Source organism: Mesoplodon densirostris, chromosome 9 (assembly GCF_025265405.1).
Source record: "Mesoplodon densirostris isolate mMesDen1 chromosome 9, mMesDen1 primary haplotype, whole genome shotgun sequence".
NCBI classification, from domain to species: domain Eukaryota; kingdom Metazoa; phylum Chordata; class Mammalia; order Artiodactyla; family Ziphiidae; genus Mesoplodon; species Mesoplodon densirostris.
The window spans coordinates 62,050,373-62,069,281 of NC_082669.1; the positions used below are offsets into that span (position 1 = coordinate 62,050,373).

The window sequence follows — 18,909 nt, forward strand, 5'->3', positions numbered from 1 at the left end:
GGAACGCCATAAAAGGCCCGTTGCGACCTGCTCCGGACACCCCATCCGCCGGCTCTCACCCCTCGGAGAGGCGAGCCGGACTGCACAGCACTCGCGGCCCAGCCACGCCCGCTCGCCAGCCCGCCAGCCACCGTGAGTGCCACGACCCGCTTGCTTGGCGGGAGCGAAGGGAGTGCGGGCGCCTGTGAACTTGCCCGGGGCGCCGTCTCACCTTCTGCAGATCCCAGGGGCGCTGGGAGGGTCGCGCCCCGCTCTCCAACCCCTACGCGCCGGGCTCTCAGCGGCTAAATTCCACTTGCTCCTTCTTGTCCCCTCTGATGGTGCATCTGCCCTCTCCCCGACCCTCCTGGCTGGCTCGCCCCCCTGGGTTATCTTTAGGTGCATAAAGAGGGAGAACACGACCGCATCCCAGAGCAGCTGGCAGTTTACTCGAGGGTCGCCGCCTGGAGGGAGTTTCCCCAGGCCGCGCTCCCAGAATGAGCACTCCCCGGAGATTGGAAGACGCGCTCCCTGCCGCCTCTCGGGATCCTTGGGATCCGATCTGAGACTGACTGGCCCGGGAGCAGTTCTCTCCCTCCCACCCCCCCCACCCCCCAGTTGCCGCCCTGAAGTACTCTCAGCCATCACTGTCGAGCTCCTGCAGCCGGGCAGACCAAAAGTAGAAAAGAAGAAACTTCTTTCCTCTAATAGGGGGTTTGGGGAAGAGGGTGGGAAAGGGATAAGTCCTCCACGCAGCGGCAGGAACTTCTAATCTGTTTTTTAAAGTGTTTTAAACTGGCGCCGGCGCCTCCCCCAGCTCTGCGCCTCTCACCGCGGGATCTTCGGCTCTGCTACTTGACCAAAGTTGCTCAGAATTTTCGGGCGGAGCAGCGGGGCCGGGCCAGAGCAGATCTGGACCTAAATCCGCAGGGTGGTGCTCGCCACGCTCCGCTTCCCTCTGCGTGACTGGGTCGAGCGCGGACTGGGGGTGGAGGTGGGGTAGGGGTGGTAGCAGCGGGATGGGCGCGGGGGCCAGAGGAAGGAGGTGCGGAGTGTGTATCCTCTGAATCCCCCAAGCCCCCTCCGCTGCCCATTCGGTGTCCGCAGATGCTGGGTAGCAAGCGACTGGGGCTGTCCGGACTGACCCTCGCCCTGTCCCTGCTCGTGTGCCTGGGCGCTCTGGCCGAGGCGTACCCCTCCAAGCCCGACAACCCCGGAGAGGACGCGCCGGCAGAGGACTTGGCCAGATACTACTCGGCGCTGCGACACTACATCAATCTCATCACCAGGCAAAGGTAGGTGGGCTACGTGGGAGTGACGACTCCGGGACCGCCCCGCTTGCACACCCGGAGATCGTGGGGATCTCAGAAGACAGGGACCTTTTCTTTTTCTTCTTTGTATCCCGGGGCAGGACAGTATCGGACACATACTCAGCTATCAGTAAATATCAGGGCACTGAGTACATTCCCTCTGCAACTACAGTCACAAAATCCTGATCCCCAGACTCAGGTTCCCCAGGCTGGGTGGCTGGCCATCTCCTGTCACCCACCCCCTTATCTTTTTTGTTCTTAGAGCAGTTGGGGGTTCTGTTTGGAAACCTGGATAGGAAAGTACCCCGTGAAAGGGGTCAGGAGGGCGCCAGGGAGGTGCTATAGGGAGAAGGGCGAGCAGGGTATTCTAGAAAAACAACAGCACAAGCTAAGGAGGAAACAGCTGGGTCGCCAAAGACATTGCCTGGTTTTCCAGCCTGCCCAGACCGAAGTGAATGACGGTATTTAGGAAAAGACAAATAGGACTATTTTTTTCCCTCCTGTACAGTGTTTTATTGCAGTCACAGCCCCTCACTTGACAATCCTGCTCCTAATAAGTAGATATTTAGCAAGAAAATAGTTGATCTAACATGGTGAGACTTTACCCATTTCATAGCAGGTGAGTTCTGAAAAGGAAATGCCCACTGGGTACTTTTTTAAGGAGAAACTTAGAGTGGTGTACTCACTCTAGGGTGAATCCAGGGATTACATGTAATCTGAGAAATTGTCATTCATCTTTATTCTGAACCCCCAGAAAGCTAAGATGAAAGACCATATTTCACTCTCAACATCAAATCTTAAGCAAAAAATCAAATCCAAACTGTTTTACAAATAACATAGGATTTAAAATTTGTTTCCAAAATTGGTTCATCTTAGATTTGAATCATTCAATATCTTATTTTAATTACTGAGATCAAATGACCTTAATAAGCTAAAAACAATGAGCTCTTTACAAGCATTAATGTTATTTAACATATTTAAGTTATGTTTTGTAAAATATTGTTTTTATTTGTTGTTTTACTATAGTCAGGGAATAGTTGGAAAGGATCCAAAGTGGGGAGAATTTATATTTCTTAATTTTTAACATTTTTTCTGTTTCATTGGAAAGCTGTTTCATCCTGAAAATCCTTTTTTAAAGTACCAATATATATAGAATCAGAAATACATGACAGTGCCAGAATTAAATAGTATTGGTTTATGATCCCTGAAGTCAGATAATTTTCATTAGTGAAAAGCAAAAATATCTTATATCTTAATAGACTTTTCAGAAAGTTAATTGCTTCAAATTCTTGCTTATGCTATCATACAGACCAGAGAAAAGAACTTTTACAAATTGTTTTTTTTCTTCTAGGAAAGCCTTTATTAGTTATTTAGTCTGTTAATTATAGCATACAGTAAAACTTATTTCTCAAAGATGATTGCTGTAAACCTTTACTATTGTATAAAGCGTTAGTATTTCAACATGTTTTCCTAGGCATTATTTTCTTCAGTCTTTACCTCAAAGCTTTGAAGTGAGTATAATTATATCCATTTTACAGATCATGAAACTAAGAACATTTCATGAAAACCTTTTTTTAGGGATGATTAAATTGGAGCCCTCCTCCTATAGATCTTTGGATGTTGTCACCACTATCAGCAGTCAATGTGATCTTCAACACCCTTGATGAGGAGAAAATAAGGGAAAGGGATGAGATTCAGGTTAGGTGGGAAGGAGTTGGTCCTGAAGCAGTTTTCTGTCCCATCTTCATATAAGTTCCATCTTAGAACTACTCAGAGGCTTATAATCTGCACCCATCATCTCCATTCTGTACTCTTATCATCTTCCCACCGCACACGTCCACTCATACGCACGTTTGTATTTTTGAAAATTACATTTGTGAACATACGTTTTAATTTGGCATAAATGGTACTGTGATATTCTCTTTCCTCCCCTTTTCAACTCAGTTCATGTTCTAAAGCTATATACTCCTGGTTCATCGCTTCCATAGGTATTCTAGAGCATTGATCTACCACATTTTATTTATACAGTCTCCTAGGTCAGTGATTCTCAACTAGGGCTGACTTTATGCTTGCCAAGACACTGGGCGATGTCTGGAGACATTTTCGTTTGTCATAGTGGTGGGGTGGGAAGGTGCTACTGGCATCTAATGGGTAGAGGTCAGGGAAGCTGCTAAACATCCTACAATGCCTAGGACAGCCCCTGACCACAAAGACTTATCCCACTCAAAATGTCCGCAGTGCCAAGATTGAGAAACTCAGCCCTAGACTAGAGTTTCTCCCTCTTGGTCTCTCATTGTTATGACCTGGGAGCTTTTAAAATATACTGATGCTGGGCTGTAACAGCAGCATCAGTATATTTAATGAACTCGTGAATTAAATCAGAATCTCCCTGTGGGGGGTGGAGCACGGGGCTGGGCTTTACAGTGATTTTAAAAGCTCCCCGGGTGATTCTAATATGCTGTCAGGTTTAAGAATCTTTTCCCTAGAGATGCTATCTTTGAAAGTTAAAGCATTGTGGAGAAGAAGGATAATCCAGAATTAATTAGAGATGGAAGAACAGTCAGTGCTGCTCTGGGGTACCACTTTCTGACTGTGTAAATTCTGCTGTTACAGACTTAGGTTCTCTAATGGTAAATAGGAGAAAATATTCTCCAGTTCTTTAATTCTCTGAAGTATGAAGAAGATAAATGAGTTAAGGTTGCCCAAGAGTTTTAGCATTACTAAAATCAACTGATGGACAGAATAAATACATATAAGCAGCAGACTGCAGCCTGATACTACAACTCCAGAAAATCTTTGAGGAAATCTTACAATTGATGGGGGCAGGGGATATGGCTTTGTCTTTGCATCCCTTGAGTTCCAGCAAAGGAGCAATAATAGGAAATCTTTCCCCAGAATTTAGATTTAATTGTGCTCAATAGGCAGTTAGCATATATCCTCCATCAGCTTTGTTCTGCTGTTTTATCTGTTAGTTAATCAATCCACGCCAGGCTTATTTTTCATTTGTGGAAAAAAGCGGCTGCTGATGTCCAATGCCCTTTCTGAGAAAGGGAAAAACATACTCCTCAGAAAATACAATTTGGTGTAGACTTGTCACTTTCAAAGCATTGTGACTTACACTGGATATTCATCAAGACTAATCTAAGCAGGAGTTATGATTTTATTTTTACAAATGGGAGAACTGAGATTCAAAGACACAGGTGAGTCTAGAACTTCAGTCTGATGCGTTTTTCATAGACCTGTTTCTGAAATATCATCTGGTCTGTTTGTTAAGATTTAAACTGATGTATATCACCAGAACCGTAAGCCAATTAGCTAATTATGGAAACATTTAAAATCATACTTTGATGTATTTTAATTTATTTCCTGTCACCTAGTTATAAAACTATACATATATATTGTTTGTGATAATATAAAAAGGCAAGAATTTGACTAGGAATTTTGGTTGGGTTATATAATCTAAGTTATCTATTAAGTATTTAAGCAAAATTTAATTGTATATATAATTTGAAATCATATTTATGTTTCTGTATCATGTATGTTTCATTCACCTAGATTACTCGTTAGCAGATGATCAACTGAAAATAACTTTTATATTTAATACCACAAATCTTTTCTTTTCCGAAAGGTTTTTATGGTTCCTCCAAACTTGCTTTAAAGGACTTTTACTCTCCCCCACCCCACCTTTTTTTTAGATACGGAAAACGATCTAGCCCTGAGACACTGATTTCAGACCTCTTGATGAGAGAAAGCACGGAAAACGTTCCCAGAACTAGGTATGAAAACGCTTGTGTGGGGACATTATTGCAGAGTCCAGGTACCCAGGAGAGGGAAATCAGAGAGGGCTGCTGGGAGGAGGCGTTTGGAATGGGGTCTTCTAGACCAGGTAGGATTTGGACAGAAAGAGGGGTGGAGAACAGAGCAGGGAGGACCTTTCTCTTCACACACTCATTTGCAAATCTCTAAACTGCTGTGGGGTAATATTTTCTGGCTCAAATTATTTGATGCTCCTTTGAAATTTTAAATATGAGTGACTTTAACCTCAGAAATTACTCTATAGAGAATTTCTCACTGGCTTAGATTGTGGAAGCATAGGGTAAGCAGCCCATCTCTACATTGAAATGACCAACCATCTTTGGCTGAGGTCATCTTTAGTTGTTATACCCTATGTGGAGGATCTACGCATCCTAGGAAATGCCCCTTCTGGTTCTCACTCCAGTCTTCCTGGTTTTACACGAAGCTATAGATAAATCGAGGGGTACTCCTGCTTACTTTGTGACATATTTTAGTTCAACTGATGTCACATCATAGTTTATCGCATTCAATGAATGAACAAGAATGACATTATTCTTAGGGCTTGTCTGGAGCCTTGGGGCTTTCTTGGAGTGTGGACCTGCCTTAGGAAGGGTGCCCTCTAATATCTAGGTGTCAAACATTGGGCTGGGGTCCTCCTGAGCGAAGACTGTGAGTGAAAAGATTCCTGTTCCTCCTCCGTTTCCATAACTGACTCTTCTGTCCCAGGCCCCCTGCCCCTACCCACCAGTAAGATCACATGGCATATGGTTTATCCAGTTCTGTGCTAGCTAGCCCACCTTAAACCCAGAGCTCTACAACATCAAGAACCAAGTTCTCCAGAAGAGGTCACTAGAACACTTGCTCAGCACGTGTGACTGGCTTGTCACTCTTCATTGGGTTCTCCCTAGAGGATGAGCCAATGACCCTCTGAGCCACCCACCTCCCCTCCCACCCTCCTTCTGTTCTCTTGTGAAATGGCCAGCCAGGGTGAAGGTGCAAGTCTAGAGTTGTCAGGTTTGTTCTCTCTGAAGGAAACAACAATTTGGACTGAAATAAAACTCCAGTGCTCTTGTCTCTGGCGGTACCAGCCAAGGCTTGAACATCAAATGCAAGGGAAGCAGGTGGAAAACTCATAAGGGTGGTTTTTACATACTAAGCAAAACATACTTTTTAATGTTTCATTGATAGGCATATGATGTTTGCCACCGTAAAAAGTTTGGGAAATGCTATATCTACTTAGGGTTAGAAATATATAATCAGCCAGACCGACTTACAGTCTTGCTGCTGCTCTTTGTTTTGTGGCCATGCATCACACGGTTGGTGCATGAAATAGAGTTAATTGTACTCTGATTGACAGCCTCAATCATGTGCACTTAGAAGGAGACAAAACTTGACAGCCTTTAAGTTGCCTGTGAATGCTATTTTATTTAAAAGTGTTCTTTATAGTCTAATAAATAGCACCTTACTACATAAAAAGCCTTGCAGGAAAACACAGGAAGCATATTCAGAGTTGAATAACAGTAAGTTTTTTTTACAGTTTCATGTGGTTCCTGTAGTTTTGATCTTCAGAAATATTGCAGGGTTCTTTGCCTTCTTTGATAAATACAGAGCCTTTTAAATACTCCCTCTGAGATTTGCCTGAGACTCCCGTTAACATGAGTGAAAGCTACTCAGCTGGGTCTCTGTACATTATGCCACTGTCTCCCGCTCCGATATTCTACATGGCTTCCTATTTAGAATGCCAACAGCAGACTTTTCAACAGCTTCTGAACATCTTTCAGTTCAGAACTGAATGTCTCACTCTTGCAAGGCTCCCAGGGAGTTGGGAAGCTTCTCTTACGTGCTTTGCTTCTTGTGTTTGACAGGCTGGAAGACCCTTCTGTGTGGTGATGGGAAATGAAACTTGCTCTCCGGTCTTTGCCTATTTTTCAACCCTTATTTCATCCTGTAAAACTAGAGTCTGCTGGTCCTCCCAATGCATGCAGCCCCTTTGCTCACCTCTGCAGAATTTCCTTTTGTCGACATTGTATATATGTGCATTTAAATAAAGTACCACGCATTCAAAAGTGTATGCTCCTCAATGCAAAGTCTGCTGTTGCAGTAGTAAGAATTATTTGAAGTTATTCATTAAATCACAATCTCCCTCAAGTAGCAGATTCAAGGTTTGTTTCACCAATATTAAAACAGTGCCTATGGAAGATATAAAGATATGATTTATGACGACCAAGACTCAGCTGTGGGGGTTGTGTGTGTGGGTGTGTATGAACAACAGACATATTTGGAAACACAGAGCAGGGCAATGCTAATTTCTAACAATTTGCTGAACTTTTTCCCCCATTCATATGGAATTCTTGCTAACCTTGTTAGCCTGTGCTGTCAGCAGAAAGGACTGATGTCTAAAGGAACTTTCTGCAAAATGTCCTGTATCTCCTCTGTTGAATACAGTAGTCACTAGGTACATGTGGCTTTTGAGCACTTGAATGTAGCGAGTGCACATAAGGAGCGGAGTTTTACATTTTAGTGTATCTTAAATAGCCATGTGTTTCCAGTGGCTACCATATCAGACAGCTCAGATTTACACATTTACTTAGGCCACCACTCTTAGAATTTGAGTCATAAACAGAAACACACTGAGTAGGAGGATTATCTTTTCACACAACATGGGGTAGGATAATTTAGCTAAAGGTTATTAAACGTCCCCTCTCCTTCACTTATTAAATAAGTACTCCTTCCACGTACTTATTTGCATGGGCTTAGTATTAGATTCTTATGTGTAATTTCTAAATCAAAGGAAATGGGCCTCATACTATATTTGTACTTTGAACCACACCGTAAAAAATAGGCACAAATATTTTTATGTGATGTCTTAAAACTGCTTACAAAAACCATGTACACACCATGACTTAGGGAATTGTATGGTATACAAAACCCTGCCCACAGTGCAGTGTGGTCTCAAGAATCAATCAGAATAGCAGCTTCATTCCATGTAGGGGGAGATAGTAAAAGAGAACAGAGGAGGAACAGCCAGAAGCCTCTACTGGCCAAGACTAAAACTTAAGAAGCCCTTTGAATTCAATACGCTCAAAGCTGTGATCCACTGTTTCAGAGGAAGAGATACCTCCTCCCTGTCTAACAGGAGGTGGGCAGGAGGTGTTACAGGAGCCATGAAGGGGCACCCACCCCAGGCTGGTGAGACTGGAGGAGGCAGGCCAAACGTCCTGGAGCTACCGGTGCTTGAGCGGAGATTTGAAGGCAGAGTACCAACTGCCAGATGAAGAGTGTAAGGTAGAGGACCTGCAGGTATGAGAGAGCAAGACATTTTGAGTAGTTTTTAATTATTCTTGATTCCTAGTCTTTGAAATTGACTGTGGGCTAGGCTTGGACCACTGGGTTACTATTCTAAAGGGAGAATCCAATGTGGGATGAAGTCAAGTCCCATGGCCACCCCCAACCCTTTTCTCCCAGGCATTCCCTCCCCTCAAGTCCCACCTGTTCTTCCTATAGACTTAGCTCTGGGGGAAAACCAGCCCCTCTAACAATATTATTCATTTGGCCAAATCAAGACTCAGCTTCTCAGCCTGAGAGTTCTTAGTCATGAGCTTATGGACAAACTTACAAGTTCAGAGAATAAATGTTTTAGGGTTGGTTCCACTCCCTAATTCAGGAAGGAGGCACCGCGCTACCGCTTTTGCAATATTTTAGCTGCCTGAACACCTTCCAGCCTCTTTCCCCTGCCAGATAAGGGTCTGGACAGAGGAGCAGATATAAAGAGAAGGAAAGGTCAGCACTTGGTTGGGACTTCCACACCATGGTATGAATCTTCTTCCCACTAAGCAAAGATGGCTGTCCGAAGGTAGGCCCACACATAGCCTCCTCGTGCCCTGATGGCAGGAAAGCAGATATGAGGGTAGATAATTGTTCCCTCTTTCTTTCTAACACACATGCATTATGCTTAGATGGTTACTTATTACTGTGTATACAGCGGAAACTGTTTTTTCTCCTCTATGCAGAACACTGGAATCAGTTACGATGTCATCAGAATTCAACAAATACATTTTCCATCATCATAAAAGAAAACAGCCTTTCGAGTGAGATGTTTCAGTGGAATATTCTTTTATTGTGTTTCATGGGTAGGAGGATTATGATAGTGTCACAACTAAATTATTGCCTTTTCTTCTGCCTATTAGAAAAATTAGCACGGAGTGAAATCACACAGAATCTTTTTCTCTTTTTAAAATCGAGTGGAATAACATTAATTGTATGTCATCCAGGCTCATTTTTTAATGTGCTAAGTAAGAGTTATCAATTTAAACTTGTTCTAATGCTGCAGGATTGAAACACTTTGCAATCACGGGAACAGGATGATGATGCGGATAGTACCTGCCTTGTTGCCTGACACATAGTAGGTGTGCAATGAGGGACAGTGCAGCCTGTAGTTGATTGTGATGATTGGGAGTGATCCCAGAGGAGCCAGCACCAATGCGATGTTTGGTGAACAACCTCAAAGGATTCTCTGTCATCCTTTCAGGAGGTGTAGGTAGGTACCATTGATGCAGGGCCTTGACAAAAGTACAGGAGTTTATTTAACCACAGCTTCCTGATGCTCTCAGAGTTGTTGGTTAATAGACTAATTTCTAATCATCTTAGAAGTTCGAGTCATCTTAAATTACTTTTAGTATCAACTTCAAAAAGAACTTTTATTTCAACCTTGAATATTGTGGTCCCCAAATTCTCTGAAATACCTCTAGGTCACTAAAAATTTTTTCCCTGGCTTTGAGTTTAATGATAATTTTGGAGTTCTCACAAATTGTTAACACTTACATTGCTAATGTGTTGACATATTACAAGTCTGTCATATTGGCATATAACACATCTTACTAATGTATTGACTGTACTTTGGGGTGACTAATTTGTCCTTAGGCAGATTATTTTGATATTTAAACTTATAAAGGGTTTGAGCCTTTAAAAAAATGTTTTATCTACAAGACACAGATTTCTCCAATCTAGTCCTAGTTTCAGAATTCTTCTTTTTCCTAGAAGTTAATTGAATTTGAAACTTGATTTTTTCAGTGTATTTATTTGAAGTCTGACTTGACTCATTAATTTGGCTGCTATACTATGATATTATGAGGCAATTTAAAGTTGAAATGAGAACCTCTGAGTAGAATATAAAAGTATATTCTACCCTTTCTGCTCACTCAGTAACACCTTACTATTTGAGTATTATCTACTAGAGAGAACAGCATCGTTCAAATGATTTTTCAATTAAAGTTTACCTAGAATAATTTGAATTTTATTTATTGTGATTTCTTCATCTTTTCTGTCACTGGCAAGTCTTTTCAAACCACAGTGACCTGCCAAATTAACCAGTCTGTGAATTTCAATGCAAGAATAAGCAATGTTGGCAGAACAAATTTAATATACTCATTCCTCCTAATAGACTGAATTATTGACCAAGTTATAATGGAGCCAGCTGATCTCTGATGAGTTTCTAAAGTCCAGAGGATCTTATCAATTCCTGAGACATTTATTGAATAGTCTCTCTGCGACAGGCACTCTGCAAGGTTCTAAGAGTTGTATAAAGATGAGTGAGACAGTTTCTCTGCTTTTAAAGACCTGCAATTTACGGAGATAGACATATGCTTAAGCGATTGCACTACAAGGCAGATCATGATCAAGGTTTAAACAGAAGCATAAAACAAGTGCTATGATAGAACAGGGGACACTGAAAACATTTCCACAGGGGTGTGTAGGGAGAAGGGGTGTTATTAAGAGTGGACCTTGGTGAATGGCAGTTCAATAGGTTGCTGTTTACTAATGCGGATCTCAAGGTCATTATTAACTATGTTATATTCCTAGAAAAGAGGCTGTGCAGGTCCCCAAGCAAGCTCCTGTTGGGATTCTGAGATAGCTCTCTGGGGAAGTGGTGATTGGCCATCCATCTCGGAGTCAGCATTGATTATCTGAGCTGATATGAATGAGAGGTGGGACGAGAGGTTCAAGACCATGGAGAGGATAGGAGAGCTTCTGACGTTCTGTTAATGCTCATCCTCCACCCTGAAAATGAGGGACTCGTTTGGGCAACAACGGGAGAAGAGTAAGTACACAAACCTAAAAGTACCATATTTTTGGAAGAAGTGATATTCTGGGCAGAGGACAGGCTGCATTGGGGTCTAGGTGACAAAGTGTAACAGAGAGGAGATATTTCTCTTTTCTCTCACACTCAGACCCCAGAGTAACATCAGTACCCAGGGGCTCAGGCAACTGTCGGAGATCAAGTGCTGAGCCCAGCAGTGCAACAGGGGAAACTCTAGCACTCAGCAGAGCTGGCTTCTCACGAAGGGCTCCCGAAGTTGTGACTGACACAGGCAGATCAGTTTTGGGGTGTTGGACTTGTGGGGTACCCAATCATTCTGGTTTTCCCAGGACTTTCCCAGCTTTAGCACTGAAAGTCCTTCATTCTGGAAAACGCTTCAGTTTCAGGCAAACCGGGGCAATTGGTCACCCCACTTGGGAAAGAAATCACTATTTGTGATCGTGTTTTAAGGGAAAATATGCTCTGAGTGCCAAACTACTTTACAAGTGAGCATCTCAACCAGCCACCAGCATTTACACACCTGACTACAAACACTCAACTTCATGCTATTTTCCTAATTGACCTCACAGTACACCGTTCTCTCTAGATAACTGTAAAAGGTGAGTTCAGAATATTCCCATGATAGAAAAAACATCAGCTGTGAAGACATTAAGAATGTCTTGTAACTTCTAGACCAGCCACTTTCTTATTCTAACGTTATGAGCACACTGGTTCCGTGAATGCCTAAATATTTAATTTCATGGGTAGTTAACTATAAGAAAAATGATTTCAACTTGAAATCTTAAATAGCTATTTGCCTTCTGAAGTTATAAGTTTTGCAGGTTTTGTTTTTTGTGATAAGAAATAGGATATGAGAGAGCTAACATTTGTTGAGAAGCTGGTATAAACTGGCCCTTTATTTACTATAATTCTTTTAATCCTCATACAAAACATGAGACGCAAGTATGGCTTGGCTACATCTTACAGATGAGGAAACAGGTACAGAGAGGTGAAATGAAACAAGGCAACAAAGCTGGTAAGTGGTGGAGCTAGAACTCCAACCCAGGCCAGTTTGACTACCTCTGGGGATTTTAAATCATTATATTATTATTCTCTCAGTAAAATTCTACTCTGCTCTTTAATTTTATATAATCACTATGGTCATAAGGGGCAGGTAGGTAAAAAGTGCCAAGGGAACATGATGTAATGTTAGTTCATGGACTATATAAGGTTTTTTTTTAAAATGAAAGATTTTTTCTAATTTATTTGAATAATACATTTGAGGGTCTTGGTAAAAACATAATTTTGCAGCCATGTTCCCTGATATTTGGCTCGTGAATTCGGGTGATATGCTTGGAAGAAAGGAAATGTTATCTACGTGTGACATGAGAGTTTTGCATGAAAGGTTAAATACCAAAGCTGAGCAGTGTACTTGAAGGTGTTTGAGCTCTCAGCTCGGAAAAAAAGCTGAGAGGTACAGGAAAGGTCAAGAAAGCCCTGTAGTGGGTGCTGTGCTGTGCGCCCACATCCCCCCTTCAGGACCGAGGCGCTCAATTTCCTAGGAGATTTGGTGAATACTGGCGCTCAGCTGAGTTGCTCAATGAGAATTATCCTCAGCTGGGGAGAGCTGTTTAGCCCAAGGTCCTACCTCCCCGCCCCGCCCACGGCCTCTCAGCAGATAGATATAAAGCCCAGCCCCCTCGCCCTAACTTGGGATAATTCTAAAGAGCCATTCCAGCTCCAGAACTCCAGGTGGAAGCCTTTGAGGTGACTGTATGGTGGTTCCCTCTGTCCAACCACAAGCGCACTCCCCAAGGAACGTCCTGCCTGCAAATCTCCATCCCAGAGACCTTTACCAGGGACCAGCTTGAGGCACTCCGGCCCTGCTGAGGCTGATGGTGAACCCAGGTGAGAGAACGGGAAGCAGGACTGTTATTTGGCGTGAATGCGGCCGCTCTCTGCCGCGCTTGGAGGGCCTGGCCTACAGAAGGAGGGAGATAGTGCGAATTTTTGTGCTTGTTCACTCTGCATGGAGCTGATTAAAAATTCATTTAGGCAGCAGGAAATGGTGGAGCCTTTTGGAGCAGCAGTGTTGAGTCAATAGCGAGGATGTTTGCTAAAGAGCTTATGTTTAGGGATCAATGTCTTTCAACTGACCAATAGCTTAAACTGTTTTCTAGGGCATAGGAATCAGCACTACCAGCGATGTAGTAAAATTCCTGTCTTTCACCTGTATCGATTACAGAGCAATGCCCCATCTTAACATACTGTAAGAAAAAGCTGAGGAAAATTCACAATAAGGTAAAAATACCAATTTTTATGTATTATTAATTTATTAGAATAAAACCTCAATTCAACTATCAATTGGCAAAGATGAAAAATGATAATAATATTTAATATAGATGAGACCATGAGGAAATGGTCACTGTTATAGAATATTGTAAAGATTTCAATTTTCTCCCAAATTAAAGTCAATGAAATACTGGTTACAAACCCCACTGGGATCTTTATAAGCAGATTCTAAAATTCATATGAAAGAAAAAACAAAAAGAATATAAAAACTCCTTTTGAAAAAGGACAAGTAAGGACTTACCCTACCAAACATAAAAATTTAAAGTATAAAACTATGGGAAAAACATAAAACTAAAGAAGTGAAGAGTGTAGTATTTGTGCAGGAAAAGACCAACTGATCAATGATACAGAAGAGAGTGTGAAGGAGCCCCACCCATGGATGGATGGGAGATTGTTACATGACACAAATAGCATTTCATGTCAGTAGGGAAAAGATGAGCCATTCATTGGATAATTTTATGTCAGTTGATAAAATTAAGTTAGTTCTCTCCTCACAAAAACAAACAATAAAATAAATTCTAGGCATTAGTTGGATAACAGTCTAGAAAGGGCAAGATGGTAAATATTTTCACCTTTATGGGCTGTACAATTTCTGTCACAAATAGCAGCTTTGCCCCTGTGGTGTAAAAACAGTCATCAGCAATATGTAAACATTCAGTGTCGCTGTGTTCCAATAAGACTTTATTCACAAAAACAGGCAGCAGGCTGGATTTGGCAGTAAATTAAAAGACCACAGCATTAAAAAATATATATGTACACTATAACAGACAATATAGGGAAATTTGTTATAGCACTGGTGTGAGAAAGGCCTTCCTCTAAGCAATACACAAATTAAAAGGATTAATTGGAAATACCCAGTTTGGGCAAGAATGCGGGGAAAGGTTTTTAAATGCATTCCTTTTGGGCCATTAATTCCATTACAAGGAATCTATCTTATAGCAAAGATTGCATCCATACACAATGATAAATCTACATCTCCATAGACCTGTGTATAGAAAAAGCTAAAAATTAAGCTACATGTTTATTAACAGAGGTTTAATTAAATCCTGGTACATCTATACAATGTTTAGCATAGCATGGCATAGCATAAAAAGAATAAGGTTGTTCTATGTGTACTGACATGGAAAGATAAACTTGATACATTAAGTTTAAAAGAAGCAATTACCTTCTGGAGTGTATACAGACAGTCCCTGACTCACAATTTTTCGACTTTACGATGGTGTGAAAGCATTCAGTAGAAAACATACTTCGAATTTTTGAGTTATGATTTTTCCTGAGCTAGCATATGTGGTACCATCCTCTCACGATGCTGAGCAGGGCAGCGAGCCGCATCTCCCAGTCAGCCACGTGATCGTGGGGTTAAACAACCCATACACTTACCTCCATTCTTTACCGACACAACCATTCTGTTTTTCATGTTCAGTACACTATGCAGTAAATTACATGAGATAGTCAACACTTCATTATAAAACCGGCTTTGTGTTAGATGATTTTGCCCAACTATAGGCTAATGTAAGTGTTCTGAGCATGTTTAAGGTAGGTTACGTGTATTAAATGCATTTTGACTTAATATTTTCAACTTAGGATGGGTTTATCAGGATGTAACCCCATCATAGGTCAAGAAAGATCTGTAGTAACATCTTATTTTTGTAGTAAGTAATGTGTATCGTGTTTGTATATGTATACATACATATATATGTATGTATATATGTATACGTACATAATTCTAGAAAGATGGACATCAAATTGTTTACCTCTGAGAGCAGGGTAGGTGTGGAGTGAGTGACTTCACCAGTGTACTTACACCCTTCTATATTGTTTGAATGCTTTAGTGAGTACACATTAGCTAAATCTAAGAAAGAAAGGTCTTCTGACAGCCTGTGCTAGGAGTGCTGAGAAGTGCAGCATAGAATTAGGGAACTCTGTGGTCCCTTTTCTGGGGATAGAGATGAGAGGAGGGAGGGTGTGTAACTGTCCTGTGGGTCTTGGAAACAGGCACACTGTGTGCTGTGCTTAAGGCCATGTCATAGGCCTCTGTGGGGTAGGGGCAGACACCCACCTGGGGATGCTGTCCCGTGGATGGGAGACAGTAAGGATGAAATGGGCAGAGCATGCCTTGGTCCATAAGTAGTTCTCCTCACTGAATGGCTTTCTGCCCTGGGACAGAACACTTAGCCGAAGGCTGCTGAGAAGATTCCTGGCAGGAGTTAAAGAAGATAATGGATGTGTAACCTTAAATATGACTGTCGCCTTCATGGCCCATGCTCAGTGCAGTTTCTCATGCATATTGACAGTGGCCCAATTAAAAAGTCTTGAGAAATACAAGAGATCTTTTACTGTGGTTGTCCATAAAGTGATGGCATAAGGGTTTTGCAGAAGACTTAGTGGAAACCCACCTTACCTTCTTCCCTCATTCATGGCAGCTGCTGAAATCTCATTTCCTCTGTCTTGTTCACGGAGTACCCTCACAGACATGTGGGTCTCGCATTTTCTTCACTCTTCTCTAAACACTTCAGCTTACACATGGCACAGGTCCACAGGACTTGGAATCTGTCCATATTAGGAGAATCATATCCCCACAGAATCTGGTGAATAAAAATCTGCACCTCATTTTACCACTGGAATCTATCACCCAGTAAGTATTCATCAGGTGTTGATTGGAAGTACTTTTCCCACATTATAGATTTTGGATTTTCAGTGAGAGTGAATTAACAGGTGTATCAGCACAGATTTCACCCAGAGTATAAACTAAACTCACTGCCTTGATTAGAGTGCTCTATGCTGGGTTTATTGAATGTTCCTTATTTTTGTGTTCACATTTGGCATAACATTCAACTTAGTGTCCAAGTCTCTTTCCTGCCTCTCTTGTCTGTCTGATGCAGTTCCAGTTTCTAACAAGAGGTGCTTGTATACTAGAAGGGGCAGGTACCCTTCTATTATACTAAAAAGGGCTCCTTGTTTTTTTTCAGAAAAGTGTTGAAACTTTCAAGTGGCTTCATGAGTAGGATTCTGCTTGGAGCTTTAGCTTTCTCTCTCCTCTCCTCATGCTACTCACAGTTCCTCCAAACTCACCATGCTGGTCCCTCTAGCCTGAACATTACCCCTCCTTCATCCAACTAACTCCTATTCAATCAGTGGGTCACAGCTTACCTGGCATCTCTTGCAGTAAACTGGTACTTCTGTTGACACTTATCTCACTGCATTATAACTGTCTTTAGTGCCTCTATGTCCCCCCACTAGAGAGTGAGTTCTATGAGTATCAAGATCATGTCTGTCTTGTCCACTGATGTATCACCAGCAAACAGCGCAATGCCTGGCACGCAAAAGACGGTTGATAGGTGCTTTTTGCATGCTCAAAGACAGAGGTGCCTAGCTTGAGTAGCTCAGGCAATCTTTATAGATCCTTCTTTTTTTCAGTTGAGGTATAGTTGATTTACAATGTTGTGCTTGTTTCTGGTGTACAGCAAAGTGATTCAGTGAATATATATATATATATATATATATATTCTTTTTCATATTACTTTCCATTATGGTTTATTACAGGATATTGAGTATAGTTCCCTGTGCCAAACAGTAGGACCTTGATGTTTATCTATTTTATATATAGTAGTTTGTATCTGCTAATCCCAAACTCCTAATTTATCCTCCCCTTTCCCCTCTGGTAACCATAAGTTTGTTTTTTATGTCTGTGAGTCTGTTTGTATTTTGAAAATAAGTTCATTTGTATCATATTTTAGATTCCACATATTAGTGATATCATATGGTATTTATCTTTGTCTTTCTGACTTACTGCACTTAGTATGATAATCTCTAGATTCATTCATGTTGCTGCAAATGACATTATTTCATTCTTTTTTATGGTTGAGTAGTATTCCACTGTATATATATACCACATCTTCTTTATCCATTCATCTGTCAATGAGCACTTAGGTTGCTTCAATGTCTTAGCTATTGTAAATAGTGCTGCTATGAACATTGGGGTGCATATATCTTTTCAAATTATAGTTTTCTCTGGATATATGCCCAGAAGTAGGATTTCTGGATCATATGGAAACTCTATTTTTCATTTTTTAAGGAAAGTCCATACCGTTTTCCATAGTGGCTGCACCAATTTATATTCCCACCAATAGGGTAGGAAGGTTCCCTTCTTGCCATGCCCTCTCCAGCATTTATGATTTGTAGGCTTTTTGTCGATGGCCATTCTGACCAGTGTGAGGTGATACCTCATTGTAGTTTTGATTTGCATTTATCTAATAACGAGCGATGCTGAGCATGTTTTCATGTACCTGTTGACCATCTGTATGTCTTCTTTGGAGAAATGTCTATTTAGGTCTTCTGCCCATTTTTTGATTGGGTTGTTTGTTTGGGGGTTTTTTTGTTGTTGTTATTGATTTGGATGAGCTGTTTGTGTATTTTGGAGATTAAGCCCTTGTCGGTCACATCATTTGCAGATATTTTCTCCCAGTCTGTAAGTTGTCTTTTCATTTTGTTTATGGTTTCCTTTGCTGTGCAAAAGCTTATAAGTTTGATTAGGTCCCATTTGTTTATTTTTGCTTTTATTTCTATTGCCTTGGGAGACCAACCTAAGAAAACATTGCTACGATTTATGTCAGAGAATGTTTTGCCCATGTTCTCCTTTAGGAGTTTTATGGTGTCATGTCTTACCTTTAAGTCTTTAAGCCATTTTGAGTTTATTTTTGTGTAGGGTGTGAGGGAGTGTTCTAAGTTCATTTATTACATACAGCTGTCCAGCTTTCCCAACACCACTTGCTGAAGAGACTGTCTTTTCTTTATTGTATATTCTTGCCTCTTTTGACAAAGATTAATTGACTGTAGATGCATGGGTTTGTTATAGACCGTTCTTTATGCACAAGAATGCTCCCATATATCTACCTTTTCAGCTTTAAATTCAGCTTATGATTAAATCTGAGACCAGAAATTATTGTCACAGTTAAATTACTTTAAATTAGCCCTCTAATTTAGCCTCTGTGAAAAACTGAAAATATACTGAATGTCTATCAGTAAAAATATGATTGGATCAAATGTGAAGTATTCATGCTTTGGAATATCCTACAACTCCTAAAGGAAAAAAATTAGAACTATATGTACTGACCTGGAGGGATATCCATGATATATTAAGTGAAAAGGGCCGATTGCAAAGCAGTGTGTGGATTGGGATGTGAATTCTTTTTTGTAACAACCCAAAAAAATGGAAAGAAAGGGGGAAAAAACTCATATAGGAATATGTATGTTTGTGTATATGTGAATAAGCAGATTGGTGTGAATGGATTCTTGTCATACTGTTGACCTTGGTTACTTCTGAAGATCAGCACTGGGGAGATGAAATGATGAATTTTACACCTTTGTAACATTTGGTGTGCAAAAAGAAATATGTAT

The 18,909-nt window shown here is 41.2% G+C and overlaps 1 protein-coding gene across 1 annotated transcript; it reads left to right on the top strand.

Moving 5' to 3' along the window:
- The first annotated feature begins 1,086 nt into the window (after window positions 1-1,086).
- On the top strand, window positions 1,087-6,974 carry NPY (neuropeptide Y). The gene is made up of 3 exons (XM_060108453.1): window positions 1,087-1,274; window positions 4,985-5,065; window positions 6,950-6,974. The coding sequence occupies exons 1-3, from the start codon at window positions 1,087-1,089 to the stop codon at window positions 6,972-6,974; spliced, it is 294 nt and encodes a 97-aa protein (XP_059964436.1).
- The last annotated feature ends 11,935 nt before the right edge of the window (window positions 6,975-18,909 follow it).

Coding starts and splice junctions, on each gene's coding strand:
- NPY (XM_060108453.1), top strand. CDS start 1,087: ATGCTGGGTAGCAAGCGACTGGGGCTGTCCGGACTGACCCTCGCCCTG. Junction 1,275..4,984: donor AATCTCATCACCAGGCAAAG/GTAGGTGGGCTA, acceptor CCTTTTTTTTAG/ATACGGAAAACGATCTAGCC. Junction 5,066..6,949: donor GAAAACGTTCCCAGAACTAG/GTATGAAAACGC, acceptor TGTGTTTGACAG/GCTGGAAGACCCTTCTGTGT.